Source organism: Phyllostomus discolor, chromosome 3 (assembly GCF_004126475.2).
Source record: "Phyllostomus discolor isolate MPI-MPIP mPhyDis1 chromosome 3, mPhyDis1.pri.v3, whole genome shotgun sequence".
NCBI classification, from domain to species: domain Eukaryota; kingdom Metazoa; phylum Chordata; class Mammalia; order Chiroptera; family Phyllostomidae; genus Phyllostomus; species Phyllostomus discolor.
Window position 1 is genome coordinate 12,546,341 of NC_040905.2, and position 25,254 is coordinate 12,571,594.

Sequence of the window (25,254 nt, forward strand, 5' to 3'; positions counted from 1 at the left end):
TGTAGTTCTGGTGCTGCCCTTCACACTCCCGTGGCTGCTTTTTAACTGCCGACCTGTGCTTCCCAACCCCTTCACCTGCCCCACCCCGCTCCCCAGACCCCTCCCCTCCGGCAGCACCAGTCTGTGCTCTGTGTCTGTGAGTTCCTTTTCCGTTTTGTTTTGGAGGATTTTTACATCTATATTTATAAGAAATATTGGTCTGTAGTTTTTTTTTTGTGATGTCTTTAGTGACTTTGATGTCATGGTCATACGGCTTCCGAAAAGATGGGGAAACTTTACCTTCTATTCTGTCTCCTCAAAGAGTTTGTGTAAGATTGGCATTACTTCTTCCTTAAATATTTGATAGAATTTACCAGTGAAGCTATTGGGTCTGGGCTTTTCTCTGCAGGAAGAGTTTTAAGTACTGATTCAGGTTTTTAAAAATGTGAATCTATTGCATCTCTAAATTGACACTTTTCATCTCATAACTTGAGAGCATGAAGTCTGAGAGACTAAATGCCCCCAAGAACCCATGTCTGTGGCAATGGGGATGCTGGTCACTTAATCCCAGAAAACTCTTGCTGTTTCTAGACGTGTTTTTGCAGCTGCATTTCTATAGCTACCACCACAGTATTCTCGGTAAAAGTGACAAAGGCAGAAGAAGAAGAGAGATGAAGGCACATGTCTGTTTTTACCTGGAAATGTCTGCCATCTTACCACTGAGATTCCCTGGTAATATTAGTCCTGCCGGGTGACTTCCAGGAACTTTTGAAATGCTGCTGAAAACGAGAGGGAAAACCCAAATTCACATTCATTAAACTCATTCCTGGAGAGAGCTATGCAGTGCAAGATGTCAGCCAGGCAGCCAAGGATGCCTGACCCAGGGGGATGCAGTTGGACGTGTGCCTCTTGAAGCCACGTGATTTAGAACGCAGTTTGGGTATAACATTAGTCTGATGAAGTCCTGAATGCTGACTGATGATGACTTAATATTTGGTGGTAGAAATACAAGTTTAGGTTGTTTTGTATACCATCTTTACACAAGAAACTCCCGAACACTGTTCTTTTCACGTCTGTCTTTCTGAATCACCTGAGCTTACTCTCCTTTCAACTCTTCCAATTCCTGCCACCGTCTCACCTGAATGTGGCAGCCTGTGTTTTGTACTGAGTGATGGCAGAAAGAAAGCAGCCCCATAAAGATCACTTACACTGTTTGTCTGTAAACATATTGAATCCATTATCCAGATTTTGGTCATCCTAGTAAGTATAGTGGCATTTCCCTAATGACACGTGATATGGTACATCTTTTTGTATGCTTATGGGACATCTGTAGCTCCCTTCTTTGGTGCGGTGTCCGTTCAGGTCTTTGGCCCGTTATTCAGCTGGATTGTCTGCTTTCTTACTGTTGCATTTGAAGAGTTCTCTGTTTATTGTGGGTAACAGTTCTTCATCAGATGAGTCCTTTGCAAATATTCTCTCCCAGTCTGTGGCTTGTCTTCTCATGTACTTGATTTGCAGAGCAGAAGTTTCTCATTACCATGAAGTCCAGCTTATTAATGATTTCTTTAATGGAGCATAGCATGCCTTTGTGTTATATCTAAGAAGTCATTGCCATACCCGAGGTAATTTGTGTTTTCTCCTATGTTATCTTCTAAGAGTTTTATAATATTGCATTTTACATTTGGGTCCATGATCCATTTTGAATCAGTTTTTGTGAAGTGTGTGCAGTCTCTAGGTCAAGCAGCACCATGTGCTGTGTTGTTACCTTTGCTGCATTGTCAAAGAGCAGCTGACTGTCCGTAGGTCTGTTTCTGGGCTCCTTGTCTTGTTCCATTGATCTGTCTGCCTGTTCTTCTGCTGGCACCACAGTCTTGGTTACTGTAGCTTTGTAGTAAGTCTTTTTTTTAAATGCTTGGTTTTTTTTAAGAGTTTATTTATTTTTAGAGAGGGAAGGGAGGGAGAAAGAGAGAGAGAGAGAAACATCAATGTGCGGTTGCTGGGGGCCATGGCCTGCAACCCAGGTATGTGCCCTGACTGGGAATTGAACCTGCAACGCTTTGGTTCGCAGCCCACGCTCAATCCACTGAGCTACGCCAGCTAGGGATAAGTCTTGAAGTTCGGTGGTGTCAATCCTCTGACTCTGTTCTTCTCCTTCATTGTTGTGTTGGCTATTCCAGGTCTTCCGCCTCTTTAAATACACTTGACAATCAGTTCATCAATACCCACAAGAGAATTTGCTCATATTTTGAGTGAGATTGCACTGAATCTTTAGGGCTGGAGGGGAAGAACAGACGTCTTGATAATATTGAGTGTTCCTGTGTATGGACACGGACTACATCTCCATTTCTTCTTGGATTCCATTCATCGGAGTTTTGTAGTTTTTTCTCATATAGTTCATATATATATATATATATATATATATATTTTGTTAAATTTATACCTACGTATTTCATTTTGAGGGGTGCTAATATAAATGGTATTGCATTTTTTATTTCAAATTCCACTTGATTTTGCTGGTATATAAGATAAAGTGGTTAACTTTTGTATATAAACGAGTATCGTACAACCTTGCTATAATTGCTTGGGAGTTTTAGGAGTTAGTTTTTGTTGATTCTTTTGGATTTTCTATCTATACAATCCTGTCATCTGCAAACAAAGAAAATTTTATCTCTTCCTTCTTAACCAATCTTCCTCCCTTCCTTCCTCCCTCCCTCCCTCCCCCCCCTCTTTCTTTTTTGCTTTCTTTCGGCATTAACTGGAACTTTGAGTGGGATGTTGAAAAGTGGTGGTGAGAGAAGACACACGTGCCTTATGTCTGATCTTAGCAGGAAGCATCGAATTTCTCATTAAGTATGACGTTAGCTGTAATGGTTTTTTTGTAGAGAGTCTTTGTCAAATGTTTTCTGACATGCTGAGCTGTAGGGGTTTTTTCAATCCTCCACGGTGTTCTCTGAGCTTCCTGGATCTATGATTTAGTGTCTGACGTTAAGTTGGGGAAATTCCTGGTCGTTATTGTTTCAAATATTTCTTCTGTCCTTTTCTTTCTTTTTCTTCTGTCTCTGGTATTCCCATTATGTGTATGTTACAGCTTTTATAGTCGTCCCAATAATTTTTGGAATATTTTGTTCTTTTTTTTCCAGTCTTTGTTCTCTTTCATTTTTAGTTTTAGAGGTTCCTATTGCTATATCCTCAAGCGCGGAGTTTTTTCTTCAGCTGTGTCCAATCTACTAATAATCCCATCAAAGGCATTCCTCCTTGCTGCTGGTGTTTTTGATGTCTAGCGTTTCTTTTTGGTTCTTTCTTAGGATTTCCATCTCTCTGCTCACACTGCCCACCTGTTCTTGCAGGTTGTCGAAATTATTTACTAAAGTTCTTCACATATTAACTGTAGTTTAAAATTCCTGGTCTGATAATTCCAACATTCCTGCCATGTCTGGGTTTGATGCTTGCTCTTTAAATTGTGTTATTTGCATTTTGATATGCCTTGTGATTGTTTTAAAGAAAAATTGTGTATGTTTTATATGCAGAGTGAAATGATTACTACAGTCAAGCCAGTGAACATACCCATGTCTTCATACAGTTAGTATTTTGGGGGGTAATATTTTCCTGAAAGGTGGACATTTGTACCAAGTCAAAGGACCTGCAGTCGCCAGGCCTTTAGTACTGCCGTGGTGAGGGGGAGGAGAAAGAGAAGCAAGTGTTCTGTAATCCGGACCGTGAACTTCACCAGTGTTTCTGCTCTTTTCTCCCCTGAGGTGGAACGGGGTGGCTGGGCTGGGCTGGAGCTGGGTGCCTCCCTTCCTCCCACGTGGACGGCTAGAGCTGTTCAGAGTCGGGTATTGTCTTTCCCCAGGTCCGCTAGGCTCTGGTTAGCTAGTCCCCTCGAAGCAGGCCTTGTTAAGAAAAAAGAACTTGTGTGTTTTAAAACAGTTCTTTCTGCCCTCCCCCGATGGAAGCACCAGGGGGGTTTTCTCTGGTATTTACTGTGGGCACTTGGCCAAGCTCCTGGAGGTAAACCTCACGTTACTGTAGGGTCCTGCCGGAGTTAACTCTCAGAGTGGTCCGCACCGAGTCCTCGGGGGCTCGTCAGTCACAGGTGGGCTTTCCTCCCTAGCTCTGCCCCACCCCCCTGTGCCCCCTCCCCCCCCCCCCCCCCCCCACCGAGCTTGTGCTCTGGTAGGCCGTTCCCCTGTGTCTGTCCACCCCCCTCCCCGCCGCCTGTCTCTCCAGGCCAGGGGTCAGCTGTTCCTTTCTTATGGATCCTGGAAGAGCTGTTGATTTTTCAGTCTGTTCAGCTTTTTATAAACTCCTTATGAAGCCCCTTTTGTACCTATTTTGGTTGAATGCATATTTCTTGTTTAGTTACAAGTTGTCATAATAAAAATGCACCCCTTTAGGAGATTTAGAATATGCAAGAAAACAAGGAAGGGGAGTGACCGTGTTAGCACGGGCCCGTGACCGTCCTGGTGAACGTCCTGCACTCGGGCACCGAGGCCCTGACTTCGCTTTTCTCTCGTGTGTCTCCAATTCCGCTCCCAGGAAAGGACCGAGACCCCCCTCACTCACAGGCTGGGACACTTGGTTCAGATACTCCTTCCAGGCATTTGAATTCTTTTCCAGGAGACAGATTTCTTGTCTACTTGAAGCCAGAGCAATAAAGATCTAATTATCAGTTTTCAACATCAACCACTGAACATCCATCACTGAACAGGCGCAAGGGGAGCCCTAGCATGCACTGGGCCGCCGTATTCTAAGCAGCGGAGATAAAGCACTGAATCAAGTAGATAAAAACTTCTCCTGTCATGGGATGGGCATTCCGCTGTGGAGAGTGACATTAGGTAGGATTTAACTGGCCAGTACATGCCTATGGACAGTATGTAATCTGTGCTACGAGGAAAAATAAAGGCGGTCGGATGGATAGCGAGTGCTAGGTTGGGAGCTCTTTGCACTTTTGTTCTTTCAGCCAGGGTAGGAGTTTCTAGAAGACGACGTCAGAAGTGTACGTGTGTCTGGGGGAGGGCGGAACTGAAGGGCAGGAGCCGTGAAATGCCATGTCAGTCACCCCCGCCCCCCCCCCCCGCCGCCGGGTCTGCGGCAGAGCTGACTCTCATTAGACCCCTGTGCTTCTCTGAATGTATTGTGTATTCCAGGCAGTTGGAGAAACACTTTTAACACATTCTTACATTGCCACAAAGCCCCAGTAAAAGCTGTGGACGTAGAATCAATAAAAGCTGGACTTATCTGGAGTTTCCTGGGAGAAGCTGAGTCACAGGCCCCTCCCCGCAAACAGCATAGAAGTTAGACATGAGCTAAGAGTGAGAAAGGATCCAGCATCGTCCCCACAGTTTCCCAGGAGGCTCCTGGAAGGTTGGCACTTGATATGAATGGGGCGTCTGGCTTCCCACAGATTCCAAATTCTCCTATATTTGTTTCCTGGTTGGAAGCCACCAGGACCCAGCACATGAGGCCATTTCCTCCTTTGTGCCCTCGAGGTCAAACAGACAGTTCCGGGAAGGTCTCTTTGGAACCTTTGAAATGAAGCCTGTTTAGAACCGTGAGCTCATGCTTTCCGTAGAGGAGACTTTGTCAGATGGACTGTCGCAACATCAGTAAAGCCACCACCCACCTTCCCCAAGCCTGAGAAAGAAAACTGTTAGTGAAGCTTCACTGTGACTTGCAGCAAAATGAATGGCTGTGGTTACTAAGCTGAGAATGACAGAGGGGCGAACATGTGTGTTACTTACAGATTCGAGTAGTTTTATTTGCCCTTCGCTGTGCCCATAGGAAGAAGGCAGGGCAGGTATTACAACTGTCACTTTCCAGCTGCATCTCCTAATTGTTTCCTTCCAGCCATTCCTCTCACCTCTTGCCTCCCACCTCCAAGTCCCTGATCCTATATTGAGATTTCTAGAAAGACAACTAGAGAGAATTGTATTTCAACCTTAACAAATCTGACATTTTCCTTGTGCTAATTTGGCAAAAAAAAAAATGCTAGGGGCTGAGATGAACTCACAACACTGCAACTGTTTTAAGGTGAAAACAATGGCCTCATTTTAAGTTCTTTCAAATGTTTTCGTCTGTAGCTGAATTTCCAGGGAGCAAAGTTAGCCCTTTCCATCCACCCCAGGGCTAGATACTAGGTTTCATCCCAGCTGAGGCAATCTTCTGTTATTTAGTGTCAGTGCCCCAGTTCTAGCTGCTACTGTCTCTCCTCTTGCCCTTGACGTATGGAACCGTATTGAATCAGTTTCCTGCCGTCGCTCTAACAAATCACCCCAAGACAAGCTGTGTGGTCGAAACGGACACAGATTCACTGTCTGACAGTCTGGAGATCCATGGCTTGACGTGGGTCTCAGCACGAAATCACGGGTCAGCTGTGCTGCATTTCTTCTGGGGATTGGAGAGTAAACCATTTCCTTACTTTTTCTGGCTTCTAGGGGTCACTTTCGTGGCTTATGGCCCCATTTCTCTGTCTTCAAAGCCAGCAGCATGGGGCCAAGTCTTTTCCCCACTGCCATTTCTCCAGTTCTCTCTGCCTCCCTCTTCCACCTGTAATAATCCTTTGGTCACAGCAGGCCCACCTGGATAATCCAGGCTAATCTCCCATCCCAAGGTCAGATGATTAGTGACCCTAAATCCATCTGCAATTTTAGTCCCCTTGGCCATGCAAGCTGACGTATTCACAGATTCTGAGCATCTTTGGTAGAGGTGAGGGGAGCTGTTATGTTGCTGACTTCACATATACTGTTTTGCTTTCAGTTGTCTCCTTTTAACAGTGCATTTTAGTATATAGCAATTTGGGTAGTTTATCACACAACTAAGTGTTTCTGAACATGGTAATAAGTAAGGTCATATTTTCCCATAAGGAATATTTTGAATCCAGCGAATTATAGCCAAGACCCACAATATGCTATGAAATAAAAGGCACAGACAGAAAAAACCTTTTAAATTATTTAGAATAATAATATTCAATCATAAGCCCTGTCAAATAAACATGAATGTGTTCTGTCCAATAAGCACACACTTTATTTTCATGTACCTAAATTTCAAAAGCAGACAAAGGACAGTTCTACAGTGTCATTTAAATATAATTAAACACAAATATCTTGGCAAGTCAAACATCCATAAAATACTGAGTTAAAAATAATTTCCCTGTTTTTTAGGGTTTAGAAGGGCTTTTGAAAGAGTGAGTTTGACTGCACAAAAGCCTCGCAAAGCTTATGGTGTTACCGTCTCCCTGTGGCTGGCATCCGCATTCAGAATCACCCCGTTAGAGGCCTGCTTTTCAGACATTGTCTTTCCTGTCCCTGTGTGCTGCGAAGTTACGTGAGCAACTGAGAAGAGGCAGTGGAGGCAGTAGAAGAGCCTGGAGCAGCCGAATCAGCAGGACCGCCCCCTTCAGCGTGGGGCCTCCTGACCGCCCGCCTGTCCCAGTACCCGCACGGGGGCTGTCTGGGGTGGTGGGGCACGGAGATCGCCCCCCTAGGGCAGCTTGAGAAGTTTTCTTATTACAGCTTTAAACCTTTTTTTTAACAAAAAAGGTCTGATTAACCCAGTTGGTTTGTCTACCGAGTACGGACATATTTCACCCCGTATTCCTACCGTTGACTGTGTTTATTGCACGTAGTTTCCAACTTCCTACTTCGTGGGTTTGAAAGAAGTGCGTGTCTTGCTCTCCCTCTCCTGCCTCTTTTTCCTGCTCTACTTTCGTTCCCTCCACTCTCCCCTGTCTCAGGGTTCCTGGTATTCTCTTCCCCTGCTCTTTTTTCTGGTGTGCTTGTTCTTTTCCTCTCTGTCTTCCTCCCGCTCCACATTCTCTGACCGTGCGCCTCTCTTCCCTGCTTTCAGGGGCTCACCGGTGGACAGCTGATTAGCGCTGTAATTGCACAGGCTGATGACTGCATATCAGCAACAGAATGGATTTTGAGAGTACCTCAGCTGCAATCGTGCTTCCTAATAAATATCTCCAGAACATCACACTGTATCTGTGTCTATTGCTTAGTATCCTTAACGTTTTTTTCCTAGCTAAAACACGTGTTTCCTCTCAAACCATTGAATTGACAGCAAGTAATATATCCAAACCTTCTATATATTCTACGTGGCTGTGTCACAAAGAGACCCCAAACCAGCCACCCCTCGGGGCTTCTTGCCTTCTACCTTGTTTCTGTGGAGCAAATGAACTTCATTAGCCACAGGCACGCTTTCTCCACGTGGCCCCAGCCGTGGTCCCAGAGTGGAATCGAACCGAGGCTCAGCGCCGCCAGAGTCTCTTTCCGGCTATTTTACTGTGGTCTGGACCGTGTTGATTCTTCCCGTCCCAGAGGTTTGTCCTCGGAGGATGATACTGAGAAAAGATGCCTCTCGAGAAATTCAGCGAATCTGAAGTCAGGTAGAACTACTGTTAGAGTTGGCAGTTAGCACGTTACCACCCTTCCTTTGCAAAGCAGTTGGCGCAGGCTTGGGCTCGCTTGGTTCTCCTAACGGCCCTGTGAGGTAGGAGGCATCACCCCCATTTTACCGGCTGGGCCGCCAGTTCACGGTCACAGAGCCGTTGTTATGACCCCCAGTAAAGTATTCCTTTTTTTTTCTATTCTCCTTGTTAAAGATATTGTAAAGTTAGTCATAAAAACGGGAAATCAACTGCGGAGATTTATGTTAAGATCTGGTGGTATTACTGGTGCAACGATGCAAACATTTAGGAAAGACCCCCAGTGCAGGGCTGCCCAGTGGGGGGCAGCCTCCTTTCATGGGACCCCTCTTTTCTCCTGACGGGGGGCTGCTCAGCTGGTGCTCAGACTCCTCTGCAGAGCAGAGCAGCCCTGGCTTGCTGAAGTATTGGGTGGGTGGGGGCAGGGGGGCGGGAAGAGGACGGCCTTGAATTTTGGAGTCTTTTCACAGTGTCCCAGATCCCCAGTGTTTCCAGGTTTAATTTTGCAAAATTGAAATTTATTGAACAGCTATGTTGACTCTGGAGGCCCTAATACAATGAAATGGTAGAACATCTGAGATCTGGAAAGAGCCTGTGACGGATGAGACTATGAGCCAGGCCTTTTCCTAAGAGCTTTGCATGTATTAATGCATTTAATCTTCGAAGCAACCCTTCATTAATCTCCATTTATCAGCTGAGAAAGCTGAAACCAAGCAAGTCATTTGCCCAAGATCAGAGTTAATAAATAAATGGGGGAGCTCGGATTTGAACTTATTTTAATCCTGGAGTCTGAGTTTCTGATCGCCTCAATACGATGCCTCTGGCAGGTGGTCTAGGGCAAGTGCTATTTATTCATTGATACAGAATTCAGACCCCCAGAGTTAAGTCCATCCTAGGCGGCCATTAGCAAAGTAGTTTTCTGAGCATCTCACATGGGCACTAAGAAATTTTTCTCAAGAGAAAAAAGAGCCATAGGATTTTTTAAAAAAGATTTTATTTATTTATTTTTAGGGAGGGAAAGGAGGGAGAAAGAGAGAGAGAAACATCAATGTGTGGTTGCTGAGGGTCGTGGCCTGTAACCCAGGCATGTGCCCTGACTGGGAATCGAACCTGTGACACTTTGGTTCGCAGCCCACCCTCAATCCACTGAGCTACGCCAGCCAGGGTGAGAGCTGTAGGATTTAACACTTCCAAAAAGAGCTGCTCCCTGGCCAGCGTTCTCCGGTATGTCGCAAATGCCCGAGTCTGTGAAATGTGGGTCCCGCTTCTCCCGCGAAACTGACAGAGGCCTTGCCACGGTGGCCACTGGAAACCCAGTGTCAGACTGGGGACGTGGTGTTACAGTTCTTTGTTTCCTTGAAACCAGAGTGGAACTAAACACTTCAGGTCAAACCGCTGTGTGAACAGCTAGCTGGGCTACCCACAAAGGAGAGGGACATCTCCCTCCTTATTTTTTTATAAATAAGTTCCAAAAACTCGGAACTTATTTATAAAAAATTGTGTATTTATTCTTACATGTTTAAACTTCGGTCACCTTCAAAGTACTCTCCATTCGATGCGATACACCTATTGTGACGTTTTTCCCACTGCTCAAAACTGTTTTGTAACTCATCGATTTTGATGTCTTTCAGTCCTTCTGACACTTTTTGTTTTGCCTTTTCCACATCAGAAAAAGGTTTCCCTTTGAGGACTTTTTTAATCTGGGGAAACAAAAAAAGTGGTAGAATTCTTTTTTTTGGTCTCTGGGGGCAAGACCAGGTGAATAGGGAGGGTGGGACATGAGGGTTATGCATTTTTCGTCAGAAACTTCTGAACACTCAGTGTGGGCAGGTGCACTCATAAATCACCCGTCATGAAATGGGCAAACGTTGAAAGAGTCTGAAAAAAATTCCCTGAAGCTGAATGCAGCCTCTCACAACAAGTCCAGCTGGTGCACTGATACTGATGGGTTCCTAGAACACTCACCTAGCAGGGGAAGCTTGTACTACAAGGGGCCTGCCCTCCAGAAGATAATTGCATCCCCCCCCATCCCTTGTACAGGTAAATAAATGTTCCACAAAGCTGTCTGTGGAATATGGAATACAGGTATCAACTCTCTAATAGGGCAGCCAGGAAGCATTGGCTCTTAATTTAAAATTTATGGATATCCAACTATGGGTTTGTTGGGGGGAGGGAGACCCATGAACCTGAAAAACCATGTGCTACAATTTGGATAGACGTGTATACGTGCACGTTTTTCATTAGAGTCTCAAAGGGATCCCTGACCCGTAAACATTTAATAACTATGGAGACTTTTCATTAAGTTACTCCTGTGTAGCTCTTCCGTGAGGTCAGACGGCAGCTATGAAAGCACTGGTCTTAGGAGCTTCAGGGATCATCAAGATCTGTATATTTTTCACTTGCTAATTTTCTTTGCGTATAGAATTGATTCAAACAAACCTTTATATTGCATGTATTTACAGACTGGACTTTTTCATCTGCCACACGGAGACTTCTTTATCGAGCCTGTCAAAGAGCACCCCCGGGCCGAGGGAGAGCACCACCCACACGTCATTTACAAGAGGCGGAGGGAGGAGCCGGCCTGCGGACTGAAGGGTACTGCGGCTCCCCACTCCTCTCACTGGTGGAGGAGTTTGTTCTGGTCTATTGTCGCTCTATCTCAGCATGACCTTTTCTTACTCAGCCTGTTATCTCCTCCCCATTCTGTTGCCCAAATCTACGCACCCTTGGACACATCACTTCAGCTCTCTGTAAGTCTCTGTACTCTTATCAGGAGGGGTAAAGGCCGTGGCCACATCCTTGCCCCTTCCACTTCCGTGACACCTCCTCCGATCACACACATCCCGGGCCGGTCTTTGCACTGTGAATTTTGTTCACACACGTCTCGTAAAATAGTGATTTTCAACTACTGTGCCGCAGCACACTGGTGAGCCACAAGCATATTTAAAATATGCACCACCTGACTGTGTAGTCAGGGGCACTGACCTCTTTCCCTTAGATTGTCAAATAGAAAAATGACAACAGCCAACACAACAATAGCCGTCCACTGTGCGAAAATCAAAATTATACCTGTTGTTTTTCACATCGGCAAAAACTAGATATATTTTAGTATCTTAGCATAGCTTTATCTCAGTATCACAGATATCTTTAGTCTCTTTAGTAAATAGATATATTTAGCAGGATCTTAGTAATCACTTGATATGTGCCATGAGATGAAAAAGGTTGAAAATCGCTGGCTTAGTAAACTCCGAGACCAAGACTACAGGAACCCAGAGCACCAGACGCCTCAGCACAGTTGCTCAGTAGCTGCGAGACACCCACTCATCCAGTCAAGAGTCTTTATTCATGCCCCAGACCTCCCATGGTAACTCCCCCCTGTGCATTTCCTCAGCTCTTGACAGTCGTCACCTTTGCGCCTTCATCATTTCAGGCCCATAGGTTTCCATCCCCAAACAGGAAGCAGCTGCCCTGGGAGCAGGAAGCAGCTGCCCTGGGAGGCATGGGATCTGCTCAGGTTACCTCCCCCAGGATGCCTGGTGCTGAGCACGTGCTGTCTGAGTGGCCAGGACTGCATTGAAGTGCGGGAAACATTGGAAGGACAGGGAACGCTGGGGCGTGCATGCCAGGTGCAAAGGGGATTTGGGTCCATCTGAGCAGAGGACCAGTTTCAAGCCTAAGGTGGTTCTCTTGCTGGACAGACAACTCTAATTCTGGAGCCATGTTATCTGAGTTGTTGGCTATCTAAGATCTGTTGCACTTCCCATAACTGTGGGGAAATGGACAAGGTATCTTAATGAGTACTAGCTCCTAGCTTTGCCCTGGGTCTTTGCTGTGCCTTGGGTGGAGACAGGAAGAGGCTTATCCTATTCTGACCAACCTCTGGCTTCCTCCTGCTGTCTTCAGAGACCCGAGATAACTGTCTGATCTTTCCTTTGCATCTTGTGCTCATCCTCGGAGCCACCAGTGGCCCTGCCAGGACAGTGATGTTATTGCCCCTAAAACATAAATAACTCAGCCTCTAGCTTCAAAGCTCTGTGTGGCAAACAAACTCCTGGTGTGGTTTTTCTTCATTCATCCATGTCTGCCGTCAACCCGCGTCCCCAGGCCCTGTCCATTCTGCCTTCCAAATACTTCTCTACGCTGTCGGCCTTTCCCAGAGCAAAGCGGTGCTTCAGCATCACAGCTTCTCACTTGGCTCATTGCAAACCCCCTAACTAGTCTCCCTGCCCTTGATCTTTCCCATGAGAAGTCAGGGCAAGATTTCTAGAACACAAATCAGATCCTGTCTTGCCCTTGCTGAAAGCCCGTCAGTGCGCCCTGGTGTTTAATACGTTTGAGGAAGCTTCTCTCTGTGTGTTTCTCTAGTTTCACCTCTTGCCGCTCCAAATGCAGCCGGTGCCATCCTGAACCGGTCGTTATCCCTCAGGGGAAATGTTACTTATTTCCTCCGGCCCGTGCGCTTGCTTAGGTTCCTTCTGCCTGAAACTCATTCTCTCACTGCGCTTTACTGCCTGACGTCCCTTCAGGACTCACGCACGGCTTCCTTTAGAAAGCCTTGGTGGCAGCCCCTCGGTCTGCATGAGACGCCTCTCCCGTCACTCATGACACCAGCTACTCCCCTGCCACAGGCTCTGCTGTGAACAGCAGCCCGTGTCCTCTGGGCAGACAGCTCACCAAGGGCAGGGATCATATCTGCTGACCCACGGGTGTGCCTCCAAGGCCTGGTAGAGCTCCTGGCCAGGTAGGAACTGAAAAATGAGCTTATCTGTGCTGAACTTACCGTATTTTTCAGACTATAAGATGCACTCCACCTCCCTGCCCCTTGCACCCCGGCCAAATTTGGGAGGAAGGGGGGTGGGTGCGTCTTATAGTCCAAATGTAGCTTACCTGGCTGGGTGTGTGTATGTGGGGTGGGGAGTGGTTGTGGTGGAGTGGGGTCACAGGTTATTAAATACTTTACCACATTTTTTGCTTCAAAATTTTTTCCCTATTTTCCTCCTCTACAACTTAGGTGCTTCTTATGGTCTGCTGCGTCTTATAGTCCTAAAAATACGGTAACTATCTCTGATGCTTTTGGTAGCTTATTTGTTGTTTGGTACCTACTAAATACACTTTTTTAAAATCTATATGGTTGGCAGTATATACTTACCTTTTAGCTGCGTGGAGCTAGTTTAACCCATTAGGATGCCCACACTTTCCTGAAGAAGTTCAGTGTCTGCTCTGAGGCCTTGCTGTAGAAGAGGATGTACAGGAGGCCGAATGTGGCAGTGGTTGGGACTTGCGGCCTGAGGTGGCAGATGAAAATGACTACTGCAGATTCTTATTTTGGGAAAAAGAAGTGGGTGGAGGAGGGGTGGATGGGTGGGCAGATGGACGGATGGATGGATAAGAGAAAGCAAGTGACTTGCATGTACTCAGCCCGCTCTCCTCTGTGCCAGGAGCTGTGCTGGGAAGTGGGGTGCGGTGGTGAACCTGGTTCCAGCCGTGGCAGGACCTAGGGATGGAGGCCTGAGACAGCCCTGGGGTAGGAAGGGGCAAGTGTGTGCTCTTGGTGAGGTGCGGTGCCAGGTGCGGTGCCCAGGAGCAGAGGCCTCGGCGGGGGCTGGGCGGTGCGCTGCAGCCACGCTGCTATGCGCCTGCACTGCCGAGGGAGCCTAGAGCACACCGGGTCTTCCGCTTCCTGTGGGGGCGGGAAGGACCCGTTCTCCGCCAGTCCGCCGGGCACACTTCTGGCATCCGTACAGTCTCGTTTCAGAGGTGCGGGTCCCTCCTCTCCCTGGGCGGCTCTAGGAGGTCGGGTGTGCCCCCTTCCCAAGCTCACTCTGCATTTTGATGCAGCTCCTCGGTGCCTTCTCCTGTCCCCCCTGGGACTTGCCCCCACCCTTCCCCGCCTCCGGCTGTTCCTGGATGGGACTCGCCGCAGGGCCTTTGCACTCACTGCTGCCTCGGTCCCTCCGCCTCCAGGGCCCTGCCCCAGATTTCCGTCTGACTCGTTCTCCGGGCTGTTCCAGGCTCTGCCCCAAATCACCCGAAGACGCCTTTCTCGCCCATGATCCAGGACAGCTTTTCCTCTCTCACTTTGTAAACTGTTTATCCTGCCTTGTTTCCTCCCTCCCCTCCCCCACAGCACTTGTTATTACTGGATGTGATTTTATCTATTTATTTTTTACTGGTTCATGATCTGCGGTGCCCCCACTAGAATGTAAGCTTCGTGAGGCCAGACACTCCCTCACTTGTGCTCCCTGCTGTGTCCCCGCTGCCTGGGGCGGAGCCTGCCGCAGTGGGCGCCAGGTAAATGCTGCGTGACTGAGGGAGTGAATCCCAGCTTCCCTGCGATCGTCCCGTGGAGCTTGTGGTTCCAGCAGCGGACTCATGCTCGTATGCTCAGCGTCAGGCCCAGCGTCTGACGCAGGACTGGTTGTTTGGTAAGTGTCCATCGAACACGTGTGTGTTTGCAGCAGGGCCCTGCGGGGGTGAGTGGACACCCAGCGGACCTGGGCTGTGACCACACACTCCAGGAGGCCTCTGAGCCGCTGAGGCCAGGCAGGCGTGTGTTGGCAGCGAGGAAAGGTCACTATGCATTTGTCCCACGGCTGATCGCTGCCGTGGTCGGGGCAGCCAGTGTTCCCGCCCCCACGCAGTCCCTTCTGCACAGCAGCTGGAAGTCTCAGAAACACTGTAAGATGGTTTCTTTACGGGGAAGGACGTTTGCTTATTATTTTGAGATCACATATTTGAGGAAATTACCGGTGTGCTTTATGCTCTACATCCTGTCCACCACAGGCAGAGATGTGGGTCCCCAGGGGGCTTTCTGGGCCAGTAAGCCAAGGATTAGAAAGTTTCAGAATTTTGTTTACATTGGTTTGTATGTCGCTGATTGACCTTCCTTCCTCCAGGGGATATTACTTTGGTGCTACCTGTGGGCCAGACACTAAGGGACACGGCTCTGAATGTGCCAGGGGGGACCCTGCCATCGTGGCCATACACTGCAGTGGGACTCCAACAGAAACAACTACTTTCAGTGTATGGCCATTGTGATGAACGCTGCACCAGGGTTGACCTGGGGAGTCTGATGTGACCAGGAAACTGAGAGAAGGCCCCCTGGGATGAGCCGTGGGCTGGGCGTAGATCCTTAGGGGGCAGTGAGTCAGGCTGCAGGAGCCGCAGAAGAGCGTACGCACAGCAAGGGTTCGTCAGGGCTGGCTCCACAGTGAGGGGCCAGGTGCGGTTGCACAGGTCCCCCCCCAGGAGCTGGGGGTTTGGTGCTGGGCAGTAGCCGCCTTGACATTCTTAATGATTTTGTCTTTGAATTGGTGCTTTGTAAGCAAAGGCTACTGGGGCGACGAGCGTGTGCTGGGGCTGGAGCCTCTGCTGTTTTTACCCCTTGCCACCGTCCTGCCTCCCCCGAGTGGGCTCTCGGCCACTGTCTGCTTAGCCCCTCGGCGCTCTGGCCCTGCCTGACCTCCTGCTCTCCACGGAGACCCTGTCTGGGGCAGCGCCAAGGTCGCATCAGTGGGGGCAGCCCATTGTACCCGTTGTTCTGTGCTTGTTCCCTGTCCCCAGCGGGGCACACACGAGGACATTCGGGACAGTTCTCTGGGGTCCCCCCTTATATGTAAAGCCTGGTCTGTTTCCTCATCAGTGAGATGAAGGGGTTGGAAGATCTTTATGGGCCCCTTTTAAGCTCTCGTTTGTTGAGCCTGGTTCTGTTTTTATTCTGCAGCACTTAGAGCAGTGTTGGCATTCTTCCTGGATACCAATGTGGTTTAAAACCTGTCAAGTGGGTTTGTACACACCAGTGCCACGCTCCGTGCTCACATGTAAGAGGTGAAGGTCTTGACCCATGTCTCCGGTTTCCCCAGGTGTGGCTCCCACGTGCTGCCCCCTGCAGGCCACCTGCCCCCCTTACACCCTTGCCCCGTCCCAAGCTCCATCCCCAAAACTTAGGAGCACAGGCCGTTGATGCAGGGGCCAGCTGGGCCGGCACGTTGGGGGCCCTTAAGCTGAGGCAGCAGAACTGCAGGTCGCGAGTTCATCCGTGGCACGTCTGGCTTGTTCTCGTGAGTCGGGGCATGGAGAGAAAGAAGTGGCCGTCCAGAAACTGTGTCTGGACCCAGGCTCCCCAACGTCCGGGAAGGGGCAGAGGTGAGACCACGATGCTGTGGCCAGGTTAGAGGGCCTGCCTATCCGGGCACGGCACGCGTGCTCTCTCTGTGTCTCCTCTTTCTCTCTCACATGCACACGTTTCTCCCGAGACGTGGTGCTGAGTTAAAGACTCCGCATATATTTCAGTGATTTAGTCAAACAGCGAGGCTGTTCTAATTCAGGGTCTCATGTTTTAGGTACATTCAGCCCGAGTGATGTGTGTGTGTGTGTGTGTGTGTGTGTATGGATGTGTGTGTGTGTCTATGTGTGTATTTATTATATGTAGAGCATGCATTTATGTGGTTTGCATATGATGCACAATGTACATTTGTATGTCCATGTGTGTATTGGTATGTGTGTGCATTTATATGTGGCCTGTGTTCATGTGTTTATGTGTATCAGGTATATCTTCATTTATAGAGTGTGTTTGTGTGTTTATGTGTATTGTGTGTCTGTGTGTCTATTTATATGTGTTGGGTTTTGTGTGTTTATGTGTATCGTGTGTATTGGCGTGCATTTGCATACAGTATATGGTTTGTGTGTTTATGTACATTGCATGTGTTTGTGTGTCTCTGTATGCATTTATATGTAGCCTGTGTGTTTAGGTGGGGTGCGTGTGCATCTTTAAACACACCCATTGCACACTGTTGGCTCCAGGAGAGCTTGCTCAGCTGAGATGATGACTCAGGATTTTATGGAAGCTCTTTCCATTCTCGTTAAATACACCATGGTGAGAGCCCAGCGTATTCTCTGGGCTGACAGAGGAGTTCTTTGTTTCACGTAACTGAGAAGGGGGAGCCCAGGCCCCTGGACCAAAGGCTGTCCCCTGCTGCTGAGTCGTGCTAAGAACAGCGTGGGTGTCAACCCTGCCAGCAGCTCGCCAGCACCGACCCCATGGCCCGGCCCACTTCTGAGGGCAACGCTGCTGAGTTTACACAGAAAGGGGTCCGGGGCTCGTTTCCTATGAAGACTCCCTTCGCCACTCCCCCTCCCCCTCAGAGAGCACGGTGCTGGGCGTCTGCCCTGCCCAGCAGCCCCTCTGGAGCCCCAGACCTTGGCCTTCAGCGCTCTCCCCCTGGGATCAGCACGAGGCTGAGGATCTGAGGACTGCCCGCCGGTCGGCCAGTTCAGCGCCTGATGTGAACACTGACGACAGCGACGCTCCCACGGTGCTCGTGTGGCGGGGCTGACGACAGGCGGCCGCTCCTGCGGGTCTGGGGCGCAGACCCATCGGCGCATCTGCGACAGGGGCACCCTAGCCAAAGCACCAGGCGGCTGACCTCCCGAGACATGAGAGCCGCTGCTGTTTTCTTGTTCGCTCGGCCAGGCTTCAGATCTCCCGTGCTCTCCTTCCTCCCGGGAATACGCGGGAGACGAGTACTGTTGAGAGAATCGAGACACTTAATTTGCGTGCCTTCTGTACTGTCCCAGTGGAAAGCATTGTTAGCCTGGGGAGAAGAGGATCAGAAGCTCCCGGGCTGGAGAGGTCCCACTTGAGGCCCCAGGAACAGGAGATCACAGCACAGCCCCAGGGGACAGCAGAGGCACCTGCCCCTGGTTCTGGCTCAGAGAATGACATGAACAGAGGCGGGTGAGAGAGCAGGTCCTGGCCTAGCAAGGGGAGAGGCCCTTATCGAGTCCCTGGGTGGCTCCACCTCGCACGCCTTCCCCTGCACCCACTCCGGGATGAGTGCTCTGGGAAGCCAGTTTCCAGGGGCTTCTTCAGGATTTCCTTGTGTGTTGGCAGTGTCTGCGTCCACAATAGCCAGGGCCCAGGTGGAGCCTCAGCAAGGGAGCTGGGCAGGTTTGAATTCCGACTACATGGCTGACCTTGGGCAAGTGACCATTTTCCTCCTCCTCCTCTTCCTTCCTGCTTCTGTTTTCTCGTCTGCAAACCCTGGACAACGAACATTTCCCACTAGGGTGGGGCAGGGCAGGGTCCATGGGAGCTTACAGCTCCTGAGCTGCAAATCCAAGGGCACAGAACTCTGAAAACCCCTAGGACTTTAGTGTTCGGCAAACCCATTCGGCGGCAAACATGTGACCCACATTGCTTCAAGGGTGTTCATGACTTTATCCTAGTTGGCAAGACTATGTGTACATTTTGTTGTAGATCCACAGGTTTTTCTTTTTAAGATTTTATTTATTTTTAGAGAGAGGGGCAAGGAGGGAGAAAGAGAGGGAGAGAAACATCAATGTGTTGTTGCCTCTCTGACACCCGGCATTGGGGACGGAGCCCAAAACCCAGGCATGTGCCCTGACTGGGAATTGAACCAGTGACCCTTTGGTTCGCAGGCTGGTGCTCAGTCCACTGAGCCACAGCAGCCAGGGCAGACCCACAGCTTTGACTTGGGCACCGCACTGGCTGCCGCTAGGGATGCTCATGACAGAGAGTCAGTGATCCCGGCTGCTTTTTAAAAAATGTGGCCAAGTGCACATAACACAGAATTTACCCTCGTAACCACTTTCAAGTAGACAGCTCAGTAGCATCATCTGCTTTTACGTTGTGGACTCTTTGCCTCTTGCAAGACTAAAGCTCCGTACCCGATAAATGGTTCCCCGTTCTTTCTCTCCCAGCCAACCACCATTCCACTTTCCGGGTTACTTTTAGCACTGCAGAAATTCTGAGCTGTAACACATTGGACCCTCAGGGTTTTGAATAAGGGAGGGAGGACCTTAGTGCGGGAGGAGGAATGGCCACCCTTTGGCAGCGTCACCATCCTGCAAGACGTCCCAAAGGGCGCAGTCCCTCTGGTCTCACAGGGATCTTCTACAGTAGCCCTCTGCTTCCCAGCCTCGGGCGCCCTCCGGGTAAAGGTTGGGAAGCACTGACCGCAGCACCGCCAGGCTCTGACAGCAGGGAGTGGGGACGAGTGTGCAGTGCTTAATGTACTTCTGTTCTGTCGCTTCCTTAGCCATCTTTCTGTCAGGGAGGAGAGGGGCACGCACTTGAGCTTTCAAGTTCCAACCCATGGAGTGTGACATCAAACGTTGGTGCAGATGGAGCTTGAGGGGAAGAGGCTGACAGCCCATTCTGACTGTGCAGGAGACCTTTGACGCTGGGCGGATCCATTATGTAGAACGCCCCCCCCCAGCCCCCCAGGGTGTGTCATACAGACAGCACCATGCACCTCGCACCTCGTTGTCCCCCAGCAGACCGCAGCCTGGAGGCCGGCTCTGAGCCGTGTTCTCTGGAACCCGAGTGAGTCAGGGGGTGGCAGCGGAAGGCCCAGTCAGGCTCACCCTCAGGCGGGCTCACCTCCGGAAAACCCGACAGCACCGTTATTGGGAAGACTTCTGCACACCGCCGATTTTGTGAACACCCGGGGGGGCGGGGTGGAAGGGTCCCTCTGTGCCAGGAGGCCTGTGCTTTCTTCCCCTCTTTATAATCCCAAGGGCAGCAGCGGACGCTTCAAAACTTCCAAGCCCACACACTCAAAAATTCAGAGCGTGGGTCCCTCTGACGGGGAACCCCTGATAAACAGAGAATAATCACAGTGCCAGATCTTTCCCTTTGGGGTACGCTAAGGTATGCCAAGAATTGTGTGCTCTTGAAGCAGACAACATTAATTTGGATGTGTCCGTTACCCTCATGACGATTTGGTAAGAGCTGTTAAGAATCGTCTATTCCCAGAGGAAAGAACACGAAACGGGTAACTTTTCATGTTCTCTGGCCCTGGAAAGTCAAACGAATGGCTCCGTCTCCAAGTGTCAACACGGGACGTTGCAGTTCGGAGTGACCGGGTTTCCCTCGAGCTCCGGAAGAGCTCTCCTTTCTTTGTGCCACCACTGCCCCTGGGTGGCCTGTGCTGGACACGGGCCCCCCTCTCAGCAGCGTGAAGCTCAAGTGCCTTTTCCTTTCTTGGCCACTAGACAGCAGCTGCCTTAGGAAGAACAAGAAAATGGGGGAGGGCAGGATCATGGAGGGACCAAGACCAGAATTAGTCTAGAAGCTAGACCACAGGCCAAGTGCAGCCTGCCACCTTGGTATGGCTGAACTAAGGTTGGTATGGCCCGAGAACTTTTACGTGTTTAAAAGGTTACCTCTAAAATGGTTATATGAGTACGTAGAGAACGCCTTTGATTTTACCTCTTGATCCACAAAGCTTACAGCATTTACTCTCTGGCCCTTTCCCAAAAAGAACTTGCTGACCCCCAGCCAGGCCACGGGTTCTCCAAGTGTGGTTCCCTGGCCGGCAGCATCAGCATCCCCTGGGGCTTGTCAGAAATGCAAGTTCTCAGGCCCCACCGCAGACCGACTGAGGCAGACACTCCGGGAGTGGGGCCCAGTGCCTGTGCTTGCCCACTGGATGGCTCTAATGTAGGCGGGCGTTCTGAGAACCCCTGAGCTCGACTGTTAGTGTGGTCGCTCACTAGTTCATTCATTTACTCCTTAGAAAGAGGACCCGGCGCAAATAGCTCCGCCCCTCGGTGCCTGGGTTTCTTCCGCAGGAACGGGTTCTTGTGAGGATGTGACAGTAAATGCTCGGTGCCCGTCGTTACGATTTCAGAGTCACTATGGCTATTGAAACCATTTCATTAGGTCTCCGGTTAGTTGGAAATCAAGAGAACCTACCAGAGACTTGAGATTTGGGCAGGAATCGTCCAGGTACCCTGCAGAAAGGTGGAGATCAGACATGCTGGTGTAGAAATGGGGGGCCAGGGGCTACAGACCCCGTCAGGGTGGCATGGGTCCTCCCCTGGCCCCAGCCAGACACCCCCACTCCCCCGACCTGTCTTCCAGGGAAGTGCCCTCCAGCCCCTCCCTGCACCTTTTGGCACCGGCCCCGCCCCCTTCCTCTCTGGGGGTTCCCTCCTCTCAAGCAGCTTCCCCTTTCCGCACCCTCACCAACGCGGAACGTAAGCACCCACACTTTCTTCATTAATCACTCTCAGGAATTGGGCTCGGAAAAATCACTGTCGGGGGATTGGGCTGTTGTGAGGGATGAAAAAAGCTACACTTTTTAAAAAATTTACTTTAAATAAATAAAATGGGGGGAAGGGAGGGGGAAAGAGAGGGAGAGAAACATCGATCAGTTGCCCCGTGCATGCCCCCAGCATGTGCCCTTCCCCGGGAATCGAACCAGTGACCTTCTGGTTTGCAGACCGGCAGCACTCAGTCCACCGATTCACACCAGCCAGGGCAAGCTACACGTGTTTTAGCATAGTAAATTGAATGGGTGATGCCTGTGAGCTGCTATTGTTACAATTTGTAAAGTCTGTCATTGCTATTCAAAAATATATGGTGACTAAGTGTCAGGATGATTGATGTCAGAAGAAACTGAGGTTTCTGGCAGATGCCGCTGCTTCTGTCTTCTGACGTAACTTCTGAGGGTGGGCTTTGCAGGGCCGTGTTCTCCCCGCTGACCCAGAAGCACTATGAGCAGTTCAGGCAGAGCCCCTGGGGTTCCTCTTTGCCCACGGGGACAGCTTTCACCGTAGAGTCCCAGGGGTTATATAGTGCTGGCTGCTTCCCTGGAGAGACCGAGGACTGTTGGTCTCCAGTTGCCAGGAGAAGCAGGGAACAGAGCTGTTGGTTGCAGAGTGGAGGAGAGAAAGGAGGAATCTGGGGCCTTTGCATTTCCTCTGGTGGCTTGGTTACTGGTCACTGGTCGCTGCTCAGGGGCTGTGTCCATCCCTGACTGCTCAGCCATCTTCCAGACACATCCTGATGCGAAGAGCTCAGTGTGAGTGTGTGCGAGGGTCCAGGCTTTGATATGTCATATGGATCTGGGTGTGAATCTTGGCACTGAGGAGCTCTGTGACTGAAGACAAGTTTCTGAAAGTCTCTGAGCCTCACTGTCTTCACCTGTTAGATGCACGCACGGTCCTTGCGTGGCCAAGGTTCTGTGTGAGCTGGAGAGGGTGAAGGGCCCTCATGTGGGGCTGGTAGGCAGCAGCCGTCTTGCTGACGAGTCCCCTTGGCTACGTGTGGAGTGGTGGCTTGTGGAATGGCACTGATGGCAAATGCTCAGGGAACGCCAGTGGCCTGGGGTTCCTCTGGCCAATCACAGCGCCGGCTGGATGTGCACAGGGCGTGGCCCCAGCCGCTGTCTGCACCAGGTCCGTCTGACTCCTGGGCTGTTAACCACTGGGCTCAGCCCTGGGACTGTCTCTGCTGAGGCGGACGCCTCTGCATTGCTGAAGAGCTTCTGGAAGAGAGTTGGTTTACCCTGAATGAGCAGAGCCGAAGGGTCACACAGAAACTCGTTAGGATGGAGCGGTGGGGTCCATGAAGTCATACCAGGGAGGGACACGGTGTGAAGTGGCCCCCCCCCCCCCCGAGCGCCCCTGCCGTCTGATGAGGGGGTGAAGGCCCTTCTGCCATTTGACTCTTGCTTCTGTGGACCAGGGGTGGGAGCCGACCGGCCTTTGGAAGACCACCCACCGAGTTTAGTCTATTTGTCTGTCACTTAAAAAAGTAATAAAATGATAGATTTTTATTCATCCCTTTACAGATTAAGTTAATGAATGAAAGTTTTATAAGAAAAATAAAAATAGGCGTTTCAACTCTATATTTTAACCATCTAGAGGAACCAGTACAAGAGCAGGAGGGAAGGAGACACAGCAGACAGATTCCGTGGTCCTCCCCCTGCCCACCTCTCCACCCACGTCGCGCTCACCAGACACACACAGCACCGATTCTCAACCCTCTCGCTCTGCTGCCCGGAACTGAGTGTGATGGGTCTCACCACTGCCAGCATCTCTTCCTTTCGTGTGGAGGGAAACGGTGGGAGACTGGGCCGCTTGCTCAGAAACAGGGTCTGCCCGACCTGCCAGTTGCCAAAGTCCCAGGCGATGCCCCTGGTTCTTCACAGGACTGCAGAGCATGGTCCCACTGGATCTCTTACCTATCTACCTGGGCACTCGGTGGGCTGCCAGGTATTCTCCCATTAAACTCCTTTTGTGATTGTGTACGTTATGGCTGCATCATAGAACGCTTGGAAACTCTATACAGGTATGTGAATATAAAATATCATTGCATTCTCGTCACAGAGCTAATATGGACATCTCCTATTGTGTGCACTTCTATTTTCGTGTGTGTATGCACATTTACAGATCTGTGTGTATGTGTCCATGCACAGGCACATGGGTAATGAGATACTCTATCAATGAGATTATCATGAGTGAGATGTTCCATGACTTGTCCAGCCATACCTGGCGTTCCCAGTTAGTCATGTGGTTCAGGAAATCCTGTCTTTCCCTCCCTGTTCTAACTGGCCTTCCCTCCCTCTACTGACTGCCCTCCGGGGCAGGTGGCCTTTCCCATGCCAGGGTGACAGCAGGTTTTGTGGAAGAGCCTGTGTGCCTGGGGCCAGAAGCCCTGCTGGCGGGGACACGGCCCTTCTCTCAGGAAGAGGTGGGGCTTGAAGAGCGTGCGGCCAGGGCAGGGGCGCTCCAGGGGTGCCTGATCTCACCAAATGCCCGTGAGCAGACTCGTGTCCTGAGCACGTGAGGGCCTCTGGGCAGGAGGCTTGGAGTGCAAAGGTCATGACCCCTGGAGGGAAAAGGGCGGAGTCGGGAGGTTGGAAGCCCAGAACACCCACTCCGTCCCCCTCACTCTGTGGCTGACTCTCACAGGCGGGGCCCCCACGGCCCAGGGCCCGGATGCAAGCGTCTGGCCCCACAGCCGGCAGGGCCCTGCGGGGAGCTGGCTCTCTCCCGCCTTCCTCACAGCGGCCTTTTCATATCAGTGCCTGACTCCGCTCTCCCCTGCTTGTTTCTTTTCCAGCCTGTGGATTTGCAGCTGAAATGCACTATTTCAGTAAACATCCCTGGTGGTGGAATAACTTCCTCCAGCCTCAGGGAGCCCGAGGCACACGAGGACCCGGCCTCCTTCTGGGGAGGGCCAGGGTCCAGGGCTGCCAGGGAGCAGGGCGGGGTGTCCACAGCTCACTCACCGGCCAGCGGAGCGTTTCCTGAGCGCACCAGGGCCTGGGGCCGATTTTTGTTAAACATATTTGTCCTTTTCTGTAGAAATGTGAGGGACCTCAGCCTCTGTGCTTTCGCCCAATCTGCCGATGCGTTGGCAGTGCCAGTGAACCCAGCAGGCAGCACCCTCAGGGCACCCGCCTTCTCATAGCAAGGCTGATACAGAAATGCATTGATATTAAAATAGAAACCAGTTAATACCAGGAATGGAACTAACAAATGGAATTAGCAGCACGAAGCCACGGAGGACAGAGGGGAAAATAAAATGGTGGTTGGAGTCGGGCTGAGAATGGATGGAAGGAGCCGGCGCCAGGCACACAAAATCCAGGGAGAAGTGTGTTGCAGGAGCAAAGGTACCAAGGCCTCCAGCACACACACCTTGGGGGGCCTGAGGAATTAAAAGGTGGCTTGGGACAGCCAGGGAGACAATGAAGAGAATTAGCTTGGAGAGAGAACCAGAAGCCCTCTGGAATAAACCCTGAGCTAGCACTCAAGCATCCGTAACAGGCGAAGGCCTTGGAAAGTCTCCAAAATGGAAGTGCCCAGGGATCCCATACATCAGGACAGTCTGCAAGGCGGAGGAAGACTTCATTCGCTTTGGGTTTGCTCTCTGCGAAGGAGGGAGAGCTGCTGACAGCTGGGGAACTGCTCTCAACCTTCCTACTGTAGAGACGCAGTCGCAAGGCTGCGAAGTGCCTCCAAGGAGAAGGGAACGAGGCACAAGCCTGAAGGGCCTGCTCTTGGGTCACTGAGATGCACTTGGAGATGCA

The 25,254-nt window shown here is 50.4% G+C and overlaps 1 protein-coding gene across 4 annotated transcripts in view; it reads left to right on the forward strand.

The window, feature by feature from the left end:
• Positions 1-25,254, forward strand: part of ADAMTS12 (ADAM metallopeptidase with thrombospondin type 1 motif 12) — a 260,203-nt gene that overhangs the window by 68,266 nt on the left and 166,683 nt on the right. For all 4 annotated transcript variants that reach the window (XM_028517194.2, XM_036020227.1, XM_036020229.1 and 1 more), the window contains exon 3: positions 10,870-11,002. In XM_028517194.2, the coding sequence (XP_028372995.1) occupies positions 10,870-11,002 (133 nt within the window). The remainder of the gene's footprint in view (positions 1-10,869; positions 11,003-25,254) is intronic.